Raw genomic sequence first — 12886 nt, forward strand, 5'->3', positions numbered from 1 at the left:
TCCGTTGCGCAACAGACGGGTGAACTTCCTTCTCGTTCATCTTTGCCACTACTTGGCTAACGGTCTTAGGGCCATGTCGACTACGATCTCCCACTCGACCTATCCCTACCAACATTTCCTGTCCATACCTGAGCCGATCGGTGCCCTTTCAAGATGTCCGCCTCGACATTCTCGTTTATATTTGAATCACCGTCGTACGTTAAAAATTCATAATTTTGACTGATATTGGGGAAAATTAAAGCAAACATATAACACGTACATTTACTTTCATATACAATAATAACAGTAAATAGATCTATTAAAAAAAAAACATAAAATATTAAGAGTATGACTAATTTAGAAATAAACCAATAGACTATTAAATTAAATAAAAATAAATAAAAACTGGTATACATTTCACAATTCACATCAATTACAGCCTTAATGAAAGGGTGTGGAGATTTCTAGCCTCTATTTAATATATCGGATATTTCTTTCATGACGTTTATATGTGCGTGCATGTAAACTTTAGCCTCCCACAACATGCCGCACAATTTCTCGTCAGATTTCTCGTCCATCGCGATGTCCTCTGACAACTGCGGGTTGAAACGGAAATAGGGCACGCCAATCATAGAACACCAGGCTCTGGCTCTATCGACCACCCTGCCGTCGCTCGACGTCGCCTTGAAAATAATATTAAGGCCAATTTTATTTACTGCGGACAGCTGCTTCCTCCATCACATGATTTTTCACACATTCTGCATTACATGTGAAGGAAGAAAGGAAACGGAACAATAAAATGCAACATAAAATAATTAAAATAAGTTGGAATTTTCATCGTTAGATCAGTAAAAATTACACTGCCCCACAAAATGTCCACAAATAACAAAAAAATTACAATGGAAGAGCACTAACGAATATCAATTAGAAAGATTTTAAAAGAACAGTGGGCCCGAGTGATGTCGCTGCGATTTTGTCGTAGAAGAGTACCGCAAATTCTACGTAAACGAATTTTTATGTAGATTAAAATATTCCGATTCATTCTGACAATCCATCCGTTAATTATTTTTCGCGATAAAAATACCACGGTAAAAAAATGTATTCTATTACCTGGTCTACGAGGAGTGTGCCGAGAGCAGATATCCCTATGACCAACTTGGCGCTGTCCCAGATGCTTTCCGGCCTAAAAACATCGATTTCCTTTATTTGCGTCACCGGAATCAGTCCCGTCCCGAGACTGATCACTACAGACACGGGGCAAGATTCGTTTTCTTTCCCCTTCGCTTTGAGGGCCAAGCAATGCTCATGGATCTCCGTAAGTGCGTCCAAGGTTGGATTGTTGGCTATCAAGCCGCCGTCGAGGAATCGACCAAAGGCCCTAAAAAGTGCATCACTTACTTGTCAGTTTTAACAAAAAAAGTTAAAATACAACAAAAGTGCGATGGAAAGATAGCAACGATCAGTTGGTCTTTGACGTTCATGCTTGTCACTTGTTGGGTATGATTTTGTCTACTACTGTTTCGTTTGCTTTTTTAAATTTTCTGCTAGAGTAGGTACAACATATTTATCACCACCGCATCCTCAAAGGCAACTGCCCAATAAAAAAACACTTATGGAATTGTTTCAATGGCTCCTTGATACTGGTGGTGTTGTCTCTTGCACTGAAAGTCATGGCCCAAACGGATAGGTGGATGTCAATACAAAAGGTCATATTTTAGACATTGTTACAAGAACAGTTATATCGATATCATCTACAGCAGATTCGAGAAATATTAGTTGTAGATTTCGCCCCTCGAGCAAATTTTTGTAGACGGTTTTAAGAAAAATGACAACATCCAGTTTTTTTGAATAGTTTTAGCTAAGGGTGAGGAGTACGTTACTAGAAGTGGCATTCTTTTCATAATGCTCATGACCGAGCTACAGAAAATTAAAAAATATAGAAATCAAATTTCCACAGCCATTTTTCGATCGATTTAGAGGGGATCATAGAAGACAATCTAATAGGTTCTTTCATCTTGCCAGACAGATTCCAACGTAACAGCAAATATGTGGTCCTTGTACGAAGTCAAAGTACAATCTGACATTTAAATAATTTTTCAAGAAACCATTTGGATGGGTAGAAAAGGCCGACAGTGTTGGCCAGCCCATACACCAGATCTATATCCATTAGATTTAAACTTATGAGGACACATGAAGAAGTTGGTATATGAAACCGAAGTTGAAGCAGAAGAATACTTGCCAGAACGGATTTTTGCAATTGCCCACAAATAAGAAAAAATCCTGCGCATGGATTGAAAATGATAATGGACATGGACATTCAATTTATCATTTGAATCTAAATTATTTTATTAAAACATGAGTTACGATTACTATGAAAACAATTGCGATAATCGCCAAGTGATAAAATTTGAATACACAATTTTAAAAAAAATAACCGTCAAACTTCCAACACCCTATATATGTACTTTTTATAATTTTTTAAAATTCGACTACGATTTTTTACCTGAAATACGTCGGCGCTGCTCCGGTGGCCCTCCCGACCTGCCATACATGCTGTTCCTCGGGAGGCGGAGGTAATTCGTAAGGAGAGTCGTGTTTCACTTCCAGTATATCGTTAGGACTGGTGTAATTTCTAAATAAATGTAATTCGACTGGTTTCCTATCTGCTAAGACCCCCGTTACCATCAATCGGGGGTATTTAATGTCCGACATCACGGTATCCACTCCGAAAGTTTCCTTCAGTATGTTCTCGAGTGCTTCACTGGAATACGGCCTATTTCCAATGAAAGTAATCTCTTTCAAGCGAAAGTACAGGCAAAGGCATTCCTTCATTGTCTTTCCCGAAGCGATACCTAAGGAAAAAAAATTTGTATCCACGTGCATATCGAAAATCAAACACTATAAACACCTAAAGCTAAGATGCCTCCGGTGCTGGTTCCCGCTAACCAATCGAAGCAACTGTTGATGGACTTTCCCAAGACTTTTTCTAATTCTAAGAGCATCTGTACCAGAATCAATCCTCTGATGCCTCCGCCGTCTAAACTCAACAGCCTGCCCTTGTTCGGAAATTTGTTTTTGTGCTTATCCGACGCCACTTCCATGGCCGCTACGGACAGCATCAAATTGAGGATGTCGCGATTAGTTGGTCCGATAACCTAAAAGCACCAGCCATTAACAAAAATTAATAAAAAGTCCATATTTGGGTGAATCGTATATCCAAGGAGATTTTTGGCATTTTGGCTTTCAAATATCACTGGAAATGAAAATTATTCTATGCGCATAAAAAAAACGTAGGCTTAACTTTTGGCGGCACAATATGTTAAAAAAATTCGAAAAATGTCATATTTTTCTTCTTATTTCATTATATATCTTTTCAAGAGTTGATTTTAGGCAGAAATGGAAGCCGAAAAAATGTTTGTAATTAAATATTTTACAAAATATGACTAGTTACCAATCGAATGAATCATTATCGCCAAAATATCGCCAAAAATGGGGTTAAAAAACATTACTTTTAGGGAATTTTTTTGGGGTCTTTAAATTGGGTATAGGACCTTCATACTTGGCTCAAGAAAACTTCATGTTATGTAGAATCATCACACCAAATTTCATCAAAATCGGTTTGATAGATTTTGCAATCCAAATTTTGAAAAAAAATTTGCAAATTTTCAAAATTTTGCACAGCAAAAACCAAAGCCTTTAGATACTTGAAAATTTAATAATATATAGAAGGGCTCTCAAACTTTCAAATGCTTTTTGAAAAATTCGAATCTGACAATTAGGAGAGCTGTACTAATAAAAAATTAGAATAACTTTGTGAATATTCAACCAATTCAAATTTTTTAAAATAGGTTTTAAAAGTTCTTGGAAAGACGCTTCCTTAAAAAAAAAACAGATCGATTTGTCAATTAATTACGTAGTCATAGCCAATCAAAGTTAACCGTCATTTACACTAAATGTACTGGGACATTCAGGCAAATTTTTCGAAAAATACCTTTGGTATTCCGAGTACTTACCTGGTCTAAGTTGGTTGCAATACTTTTCTTCATTGGCAACCTACTTTAAAACGTGTTTAAAATTATTTATGCAAGCGAGAAATTCAAGAAAATCGTACGGGCGGTGGTGGTGGGGGAAGCAGAGTGTGCGGCCGCTTTGACCTGTTCAAAATTGAATCGGCGAGTTCAAAACCGCGATGCGCTTAAAAATTTTTAATATCTCAGTTTCTAGAGGACCGATTTTTTTTTAAATTGATGTCTCGCGATTTAAAAAAAAACAATTAGCGTATTTTCAAATGCCTATTGTTAATAATTATTGGTCTTTGAACAGTCCGATAATTATTTATCTTTAAACTTCCTTTAATAAAACAAGCTCCAGAGCTCCCCTAATTGACGGATTCGAATTGAAAGCTTGAGAGCACTTCTATATGTGATTAAATTTTCAAGTATCTAAGGGCCTTGGTTTTTGCTGTGCAAAATTTTGAAAATTTACCCAATTTAAAGACCCCAAAAAAATCCATAAAAAGTAATGTTTTTTAACCCCATTTTTATCCACTTTTTCGATTTTTCCAATAATAATTATAATTCATTCGATTTATAACTATTTTGTAAAAAATTTAATTACAAACATTTTTTCCTCTTCCATTTTCGCCTAAAATCAACTCTTGAAAAGATACATAATCAAATTGGAAGTAAAATATGACATTTTTCGAATTTTTTTAACATATTGTGCCGCCAAAAGTTAAACCCACGTGTTTTTTTTATGTGCATAGAAAAATTTACAATTCTAGTGATATTTGAAAGCCAAAAAGCAAAAAATCTCCGTGGATATATGATTCACCCAAACCAAAACAAATACCGCCTAGTCTAAAACTATAATGGATGACAATCTGAATTAAGACATATTAAACATGGGGCGACTCAAGGATCCACTGTAAGTCCTATACTTTTTTTATTGTACGTAAATGATTTACCTACAAATAGTAATGCATGCTGTCTTATTTGCTGATGACACTACCACAGTGACTTGTAGTGAATCAACATATAATCTCTTCTCCGAAACAATTGCCTACTTTTGAAAATTAGTTCAGTACAAATAAATTAATTTTAATTATTGCAAAAACTCAATCCCTACATTTTGTCTTCGTAGATGTGAAGTGATGAGGTAATCAAGCCGCATTTAGTTCAGTGAACCATGGGGAGCATAAAAACGTTTAGTTGGGTAAAAAGTTCATGTCAAAAAAAATCACAGGACACTGTCTCTCTCGATACAAGGCCAAGGCAATTAGAGTGCTGTTCGGCGTTGTAATAAAGTGTCAGATAAAAATATCTATAAACAAGGCATTAGTCTCGGAATGTATTGTGTATCCTTTGGCTGGATTGTGACGCAATTTTATCACAAGGCATAAAATAACACAAGCAAGATAAAAAGTTTAAAGTTCATAATATTTACAAAAGGAAAACTGTCTGATAATCCTGGTAACAAGTAGTTTAGATAAAATATACATGTTTCGCAATTCTCATAATTATAAATAATTTACGGTATCAATATAAATGTATCGACAAAATGAAAACCATTACATATAAAATTTTAAACGATTTTCTGGCTTACCTTAGGTGGTGGAATTCCTTCGTAGGTACTATTAAATTTGCAACCATCCGTGCAACCCTGCATATCAGAGGAACAACGTTTGGCACCCACTGCGTGAAGATAATATAAAAGTTTCGGTTCTTGTTCTGAAAAAGAAAAATAAAGAAACAACATTCTATATACAGTCAACCTGAGACTAGAAACGATTAAAAAAAATTACCTTTGGTAATTAAATGTCGAGGCGTTTCACCAGCATTATTCAAAATATCTAAATTAGCACCAAATACAATGAGGGCTTGAATTATTGATATATTCCCACCCTTCACAGCTAAATGAATCGGCCTATTTCCATCCTTATCGCCTAGATCTGCATTCGCTTCCCTGCTTAAAAGGGCAACGACACATTCTAGCCTGAAAAAAGTCAATACCAGATAACGCACGGTCAGCAACGTAAACGAACTTCACATCAGAATTAAAAATAAACTCTGCTAACGTCTAATAACTTAAAACGTTACTCGCCTGTTCCTTTCAACCATGACGTGAAGAGCGGTCTTTGCCTCGAAATTGAGAGCATTGATATGACAATTAACATCGATGAGTGCTTCGATAACTTGCCTCGATGAAGACCAATGTAAGGGAGTGCCGCCGTTCTTCATGTCTTTCTGATATAAAGTGTTTGGATTATCTTGAAGGAAATTTCCAACGTAGCCCGGTTCTACGTCATTTTCATTTTCGGCTTCCGTGGCCGCTATATTCACGTCGGCTCCAGCCAACAAGAGAGTTTTGACACACTCGGGTTTATCGGCAAGACAGGACATGTGGAGGGGCGTGTATCCGTTTTTGTTGCGGGCATTTAAACATCTGGGTGGTGAGCCGTGGGCAAGGACCTGAAGGCGGGAAATTAGAAAGTGGAATTTATTAAACAGATAGACAGGTTAAATTCCAAACTCGAGTTAAATTGACAGCATAACATTAGCTATGTCGAGTAAAAATACAAATCGTGAACATATTATTTTATATGTGTATTTGTGTATTTTCAAATGAATCAACAAAGAAAAATACTTATAGTTTTTTATGTATAAAGTAGAGATATAAAAATCAGATATATTTAAAAAAAAATAGATTACGACACACAAAGCAATATCAACAGGAAGTAGTGTTTACATAAATTGGTAAATCACTCAAGTGATATGTCTGGGACTTTTTATTTATTATCTACCATTATTTGCTTACAAAGGTTACTAATGGTTTAATATATTTATAAAATATTTTCAAATAATTATGAGATGAACTATAGATATATAAAAATACTTTAACTTTATATATCTACAAAATATTATACATGAACATAATTTTAATCTAGATACGCATGTCGTCCAACAATAATTTTAATGCCATGAGAATGTATGTAATAATTTACGTGACTCACCGAAATAATTTCCTTTGTGGTGCTAGCTGCATAGTGGAAAACAGAATTTGCTTCATAGTCCAAATGCTCTAGGGAACAGTTTGCGGAAACCATTATCTGTATTGTTTTTAGGTTCTGGGTCGTAATGGCAACCTGTAATGGAGACATCCCAGTGTCCACGTCTGTGCTGTTGAGAAAGCAATTGATTTTGGGATTATTAAATGAATCGTACAGTGCAAAATAAGCGGCTAAATGAGCTAAGGACCACGAAGGATGTTCCGAGAGAGTGTCGCAGATTTTCTGCAGACCGTGAATATTGCACATCTGTAAATGAGAATAATGTAATTCTAACAAACAACAATAAAAAATATAAACTGACCTCTTTAGCAACTTCTATAAATACTGGCAATTTATCTTTTAAAGTAATAAATCTTATTTCTGCTTCACTTAGATCTGTGGTCCGGTACAAACTAAAACCAATTTTGGATTAGTCGGTTGTTCAATTTAAAATATGTTTATACCTGAATATTTGATGCAATGTTTCAGTGGNTACTATTAAATTTGCAACCATCCGTGCAACCCTGCATATCAGAGGAACAACGTTTGGCACCCACTGCGTGAAGATAATATAAAAGTTTCGGTTCTTGTTCTGAAAAAGAAAAATAAAGAAACAACATTCTATATACAGTCAACCTGAGACTAGAAACGATTAAAAAAAATTACCTTTGGTAATTAAATGTCGAGGCGTTTCACCAGCATTATTCAAAATATCTAAATTAGCACCAAATACAATGAGGGCTTGAATTATTGATATATTCCCACCCTTCACAGCTAAATGAATCGGCCTATTTCCATCCTTATCGCCTAGATCTGCATTCGCTTCCCTGCTTAAAAGGGCAACGACACATTCTAGCCTGAAAAAAGTCAATACCAGATAACGCACGGTCAGCAACGTAAACGAACTTCACATCAGAATTAAAAATAAACTCTGCTAACGTCTAATAACTTAAAACGTTACTCGCCTGTTCCTTTCAACCATGACGTGAAGAGCGGTCTTTGCCTCGAAATTGAGAGCATTGATATGACAATTAACATCGATGAGTGCTTCGATAACTTGCCTCGATGAAGACCAATGTAAGGGAGTGCCGCCGTTCTTCATGTCTTTCTGATATAAAGTGTTTGGATTATCCTGAAGGAAATTCCCAACGTAGCCCGGTTCTACGTCATTTTCATTTTCGGCTTCCGTGGCCGCTATATTCACGTCGGCTCCAGCCAACAAGAGAGCTTTGACACACTCGGGTTTATCGGCAAGACAGGACATGTGGAGGGGCGTGTATCCGTTTTTGTTGCGGGCATTTAAACATCTGGGTGGTGAGCCGTGGGCAAGGACCTGAAGGTGGGGAATTAGAAAGTGGAATTTATTAAACAGATAGATAGGTTAAATTCCAAACTCGAGTTAAATTGACAGCATAACATTAGCTATGTCGAGTAAAAATACAAATCGTGCACATATTATTTTATGTGTATTTGTTTATTTTCAAATGAATCAACAAAGAAAAATACTTATAGTTTTTTATGTATAAAGTAGAGATATAAAAATCAGATATATTTAAAAAAAAATAGATTACGACACACAAAGCAATATCAACAGGAAGTAGTGTTTACATAAATTGGTAAATCACTCAAGTAATATGTCTGGGACTTTTTATTTATTATCTACCATTATTTGCTTACAAAGATTACTAATGGTTATAATATTTATAAAATATATAAAATATTTTCAAATAATTATGAGATGAACTGTCTATAGATATATAAAAATATTTTAACTATACATATCTTCAAAATATTATACATGAACATAATTTTAATCAAGATACGCATGTCGTCCAACAATAATTTTAATGCCAAGAGAATGTATGTAATAATTTACGCGACTCACCGAAATAATTTCCTTTGTGGTACTAGCTGCATAGTGGAAAACAGAATTTGCTTCATAGTCCAAATGCTCTAGGGAACAGTTTGCGGAAACCATTATCTGTATTGTTTTTAGGTTTTGGGTTGTAATGGCAACCTGTAATGGAGACATCCCAGTGTCCACGTCTGTGCTGTTGAGAAAGCAATTGATTTTGGGATTATTAAATGAATCGTACAGTGCAAAATAAGCGGCTAAATGAGCTAAGGACCACGAAGGATGTTCCGAGAGAGTGTCGCAGATTTTCTGCAGACCGTGAATATTGCACATCTGTAAATGAGAATAATGTAATTCTAACAAACAACAATAAAAAATATAAACTGACCTCTTTAGCAACTTCTATAAATACTGGCAATTTATCTTTTAAAGTAATAAATCTTATTTCTGCTTCACTTAGATCTGTGGTCCGGTACAAACTAAAACCAATTTTGGATTAGTCGGTTGTTCAATTTAAAATATGTTTATACCTGAATATTTGATGCAATGTTTCAGTGGTTGGTCTATGTAATACAATCTCGTAGTTAGATTTAGCACCTTTTTGTAGGTTCTTAGGTGGTAAATAGAGCACAAGTCCATCTTCTCTGGAATGTATTTCTCTTGAAGTAAAGATGTCTGGTCTAGTCTCGACAACTTTGTTTGGTAATGGTTCGGCACTTAATAAACTTCGCAAAACTACGACACAAATAACCTTTAGTCAGGTGAAACTAATTTTTACTAATTGCTTAACAATTTAAAAATAATAATTACCATTAAATCCTGTCGCCAACATAATTTTATTAAATAACAATAACTACCTAGTTGAGATTATTATATATGGCGGTAATTAACACATTTAAATACTAGAATTTTTAATACATAATAGGTACACAATTTTTATTTGATTTGGCGAGATAAAAAAAACCATAACCTTCAGCTTTCAATTTTTAAGTGTGACGACACTAACGACGGTACTGTGCTGACCACCGACCAGATGACAAACCGGAACTGATTATTGATGACTGAAGCACAGCATATAAAACAATTTGTTTTATTTGCTGTGACTGAAACCCAGATTAATTTGAAAGAGTGAAACTAGAGAACTAGAACTACACCATACTTCTCAACATAGGAACTACACTTAAATTAACTAACAATCTCCTGTTCGAAAAACCCGTAGTGAATGAAGGTGTAAGTCGTAGTTCATATATGTGATCGATAAGTCAGAAAGTCAACCATCTTGGTTGTGCACCTTACTTTTGTCAGTACTAGCCATAGATAATATAGTACTATATTTTCTATGGTACTACTAGCAGCAGCAGCCATTGTGACAAATACTTTGTTGGTTAGAATTTTATTCAATCACATATTTCTCTAAAGTTTTAAGAACTATGTCTAAAGGTTACGTTGATGATTACGAACAGGTACAGTATTTTACTAATGTCTCATTTAAATATCTTGATGTTTAAAAATTGGTTTAGTTGTTTAGTTACACTGTAACTTATAAACATTTGTTAAAAATTCCCATGTGTTAGTGGTAAATAATTAACATAACTACATACCTACATGCTTTGCTGGAATTAATCCCATAATTCAGTATAAATTTCATTATAAACTTGACATTGATTAAAAATTAAAACTAGCAATGCTAACTTGATTGTGTGTTACAGAATTATGAGTACAACTACGATGACTATGGAGCACACACCGGTGATCCAACCTTGGACGAATACAACAGACAACATGTAAAGATGCCCGAGGGAGTGAAAAATTTCTTGATTTATTTTAGAAATAATGTAAACGAGGGTTTAATTTTCGAATTGCAAGCGTTATACGAGCACTCTTGGCCTAAATTGACCGAAGATTATTTTGAGAAAAGACCATGGCCTGAAGAAAGTGAAGTAGCTGCCCTTGTGGACAGTGATCCTGTAAGTGTTATTATTACCTTCAGTTCCCTGCACTGATACGTCTTTGAGTTTCTCTATCACTTGATCTCCTTTGTCTTTTAACTCTTCTTTGAGTTTTTCTTTTATCTCTTCACTTTTCTTGAAAAGCTGTTCTTTATAATACTCCATCTCCAAATATCGAAGTAGGTTTTTGATAACTTGCGGGTTAAGTCGCAATTCTAAAACTGTTTTATTTCATGGTTATCTTTACTTTTTGTAGTTTATCGTTATTTAATGGGTTTTATTGATAACCTCATATATTTTAATATTTGATTAGTTAAGTATCGATTTAAGCTCTAATGATCTAGAATTCAAGGTAGAATTACAGTAAGTTCATAGTTTATTCATCGGGGAAAAATTTTTAAGTACATAAATCAACCAATACAGTTTTTCTTTAGTTCTGCATTTTTGTGAGAACAATAAATTAATAATAATAACTCCTTGGATTTTTCTGAATTCTATATGTTGACATTATTGACCACAAAAATTCAATTTTAGAAATCACTTTTTTTTTAATTTCAGGTGTTTATGATTCTTTACAAAGAACTTTACTTCCGCCATATTTACGCAAGGATTCAAGGAGGCCCTACGCTAGAGCAACGTTTCAATTCCTTCTATAATTACTGCGACCTTTTCAATTACATCCTTAGCGCGGAAGAACCCGTACCCCTTGAATTACCCGATTTATGGTTGTGGGAGCTTATCGATGAGTTTGTATACCAATTCCAGTCTTTCGCCCAATACAGGGCCCGTCTCCAAAAAAAGACACCTCAAGAATTGGAAACGCTGAATTCTAACAATAAAGTATGGAACGTTCTTTGTGTTTTGAACGTGCTGCATTCTCTCGTCGATAAGAGCAACATCAAGCAGCAGTTGGAAGTTTATGCTAGTGGTGGCGACCCTGAATCGGTGTCTGGGGAATTTGGGAGCCACTCGCTCTACAAGATGCTGGGATATTTCTCCCTCGTGGGGTTGCTCCGGCTCCATTCCCTACTGGGCGATTACTACCAAGCGATCAAGGTTTTGGAGAATATCGAGGTGCACAAAAAGTCCCAGTACGCTCACATTCCCGCATGTCAAATTTCTACTTCCTATTACGTAGGGTTTGCTTACATGATGATGAGACGCTACTCGGATGCGATCCGTACTTTTTCGTCGATTCTATTGTACATTCAACGCACCAAACAACTTTTTGCTTCGAAGACTTACCAACACGATCAAATTAATAAGCAGACCGACCAGATGTACCACTTGCTCGCGATTTGCCTGGTTCTGCACCCACAGTGCATCGACGAGTCCATTCAGCAGACCTTAAGAGAGAAGAGTTATCACGAAAAGATGTACAAAATGCAGTACGGAGACCTGCAAGAGTTCGAAAACAGTTTTGTGTACGCTTGCCCCAAGTTTTTGTCCCCGTATCCCCCTCCGATCGATTCCGTGCCCGACGATTACTCTAAAGAAGCTATTCAACATCAGACTGCCGTTTTTATGGACGAGGTGGCGCAGCAGAAGATGTTACCCACGATCAGGAGCTATCTGAAGTTGTACACGACCCTGCCGTTGAGCAAGCTGGCCACTTTTATGGCGCAGAACAACAGAGTGAACGACGGGAAGTGGGACTTGGACAAGGAGATGCAGAGTCTCATTATACATTTGCTGTGTTTCAAGCATAAGATGAAGAACGTCGTTTGGTTCAAAGGGGCTTCCGGCTTGGAGGGAAAGTTCCAAAGTGGATCTGAAGTAAGTAGCGGTAGTGCCGGTAGTTAGGAGAATAATTTTCAGACTTACATTGCGCTTAGATAGGAATCCTTGAGCGGCCGTTGTTCTTGAGCTAGGCTCTGTGGGGTGGATCCGTTATCAGAACCCCTAGGCACACCGTGATGGGTCTGCACTCACAGAGCCTAGCCCGAGAACAAGACAGACCAGATCCCAAAGTGGAATATAAGTCAGTAATTGGTTTCAATAAACTAATGCTAAAAATTAAAGGGTAAAAAGAATTTCTGAAATTCTGTGATTTTT

General features: G+C 36.0%; 2 protein-coding genes across 4 annotated transcripts; one reads left to right on the forward strand and one right to left on the reverse strand.

The window, feature by feature from the left end:
* Positions 1-334: 334 nt before the first annotated feature.
* On the reverse strand, positions 335-11015 carry LOC108916404 (85/88 kDa calcium-independent phospholipase A2). Of its 3 annotated transcripts, none has more exons than XM_023456694.1 (12): positions 10867-11015; positions 9413-9617; positions 9271-9361; positions 8913-9215; positions 7993-8360; positions 7694-7884; positions 7539-7619; positions 5584-5627; positions 2888-3134; positions 2483-2831; positions 1090-1357; positions 335-662 (listed from the first exon to the last, which is right to left on the reverse strand). In XM_023456694.1, exons 1-12 carry the CDS (start codon positions 10994-10996, stop codon positions 444-446), a joined length of 2496 nt encoding a protein of 831 aa, XP_023312462.1. In that variant the 5' UTR covers positions 10997-11015; the 3' UTR covers positions 335-443. The 3 variants fall into 3 exon arrangements, with proteins under 3 accessions (XP_023312462.1, XP_023312463.1, XP_023312464.1); XM_023456695.1 differs by having other exon boundaries at positions 5584-5618; positions 7530-7619; XM_023456696.1 differs by lacking the exon at positions 10867-11015 and adding an exon at positions 9693-10151.
* Positions 10229-12607, forward strand: LOC111691315 (eukaryotic translation initiation factor 3 subunit L-like; the record flags this gene model as incomplete). Its single annotated transcript, XM_023456697.1, is given in 3 exon segments — positions 10229-10345; positions 10592-10849; positions 11390-12607. Coding segments are annotated over 3 exon segments (1509 nt in total), but the record flags the coding sequence as incomplete, so codon positions are not given.
* Between the last annotated feature and the right edge of the window lie 279 nt (positions 12608-12886).

Source organism: Anoplophora glabripennis, unplaced genomic scaffold (genome assembly GCF_000390285.2).
Source record: "Anoplophora glabripennis isolate ALB-LARVAE unplaced genomic scaffold, Agla_2.0 scaffold2329, whole genome shotgun sequence".
NCBI lineage: Eukaryota > Metazoa > Arthropoda > Insecta > Coleoptera > Cerambycidae > Anoplophora > Anoplophora glabripennis.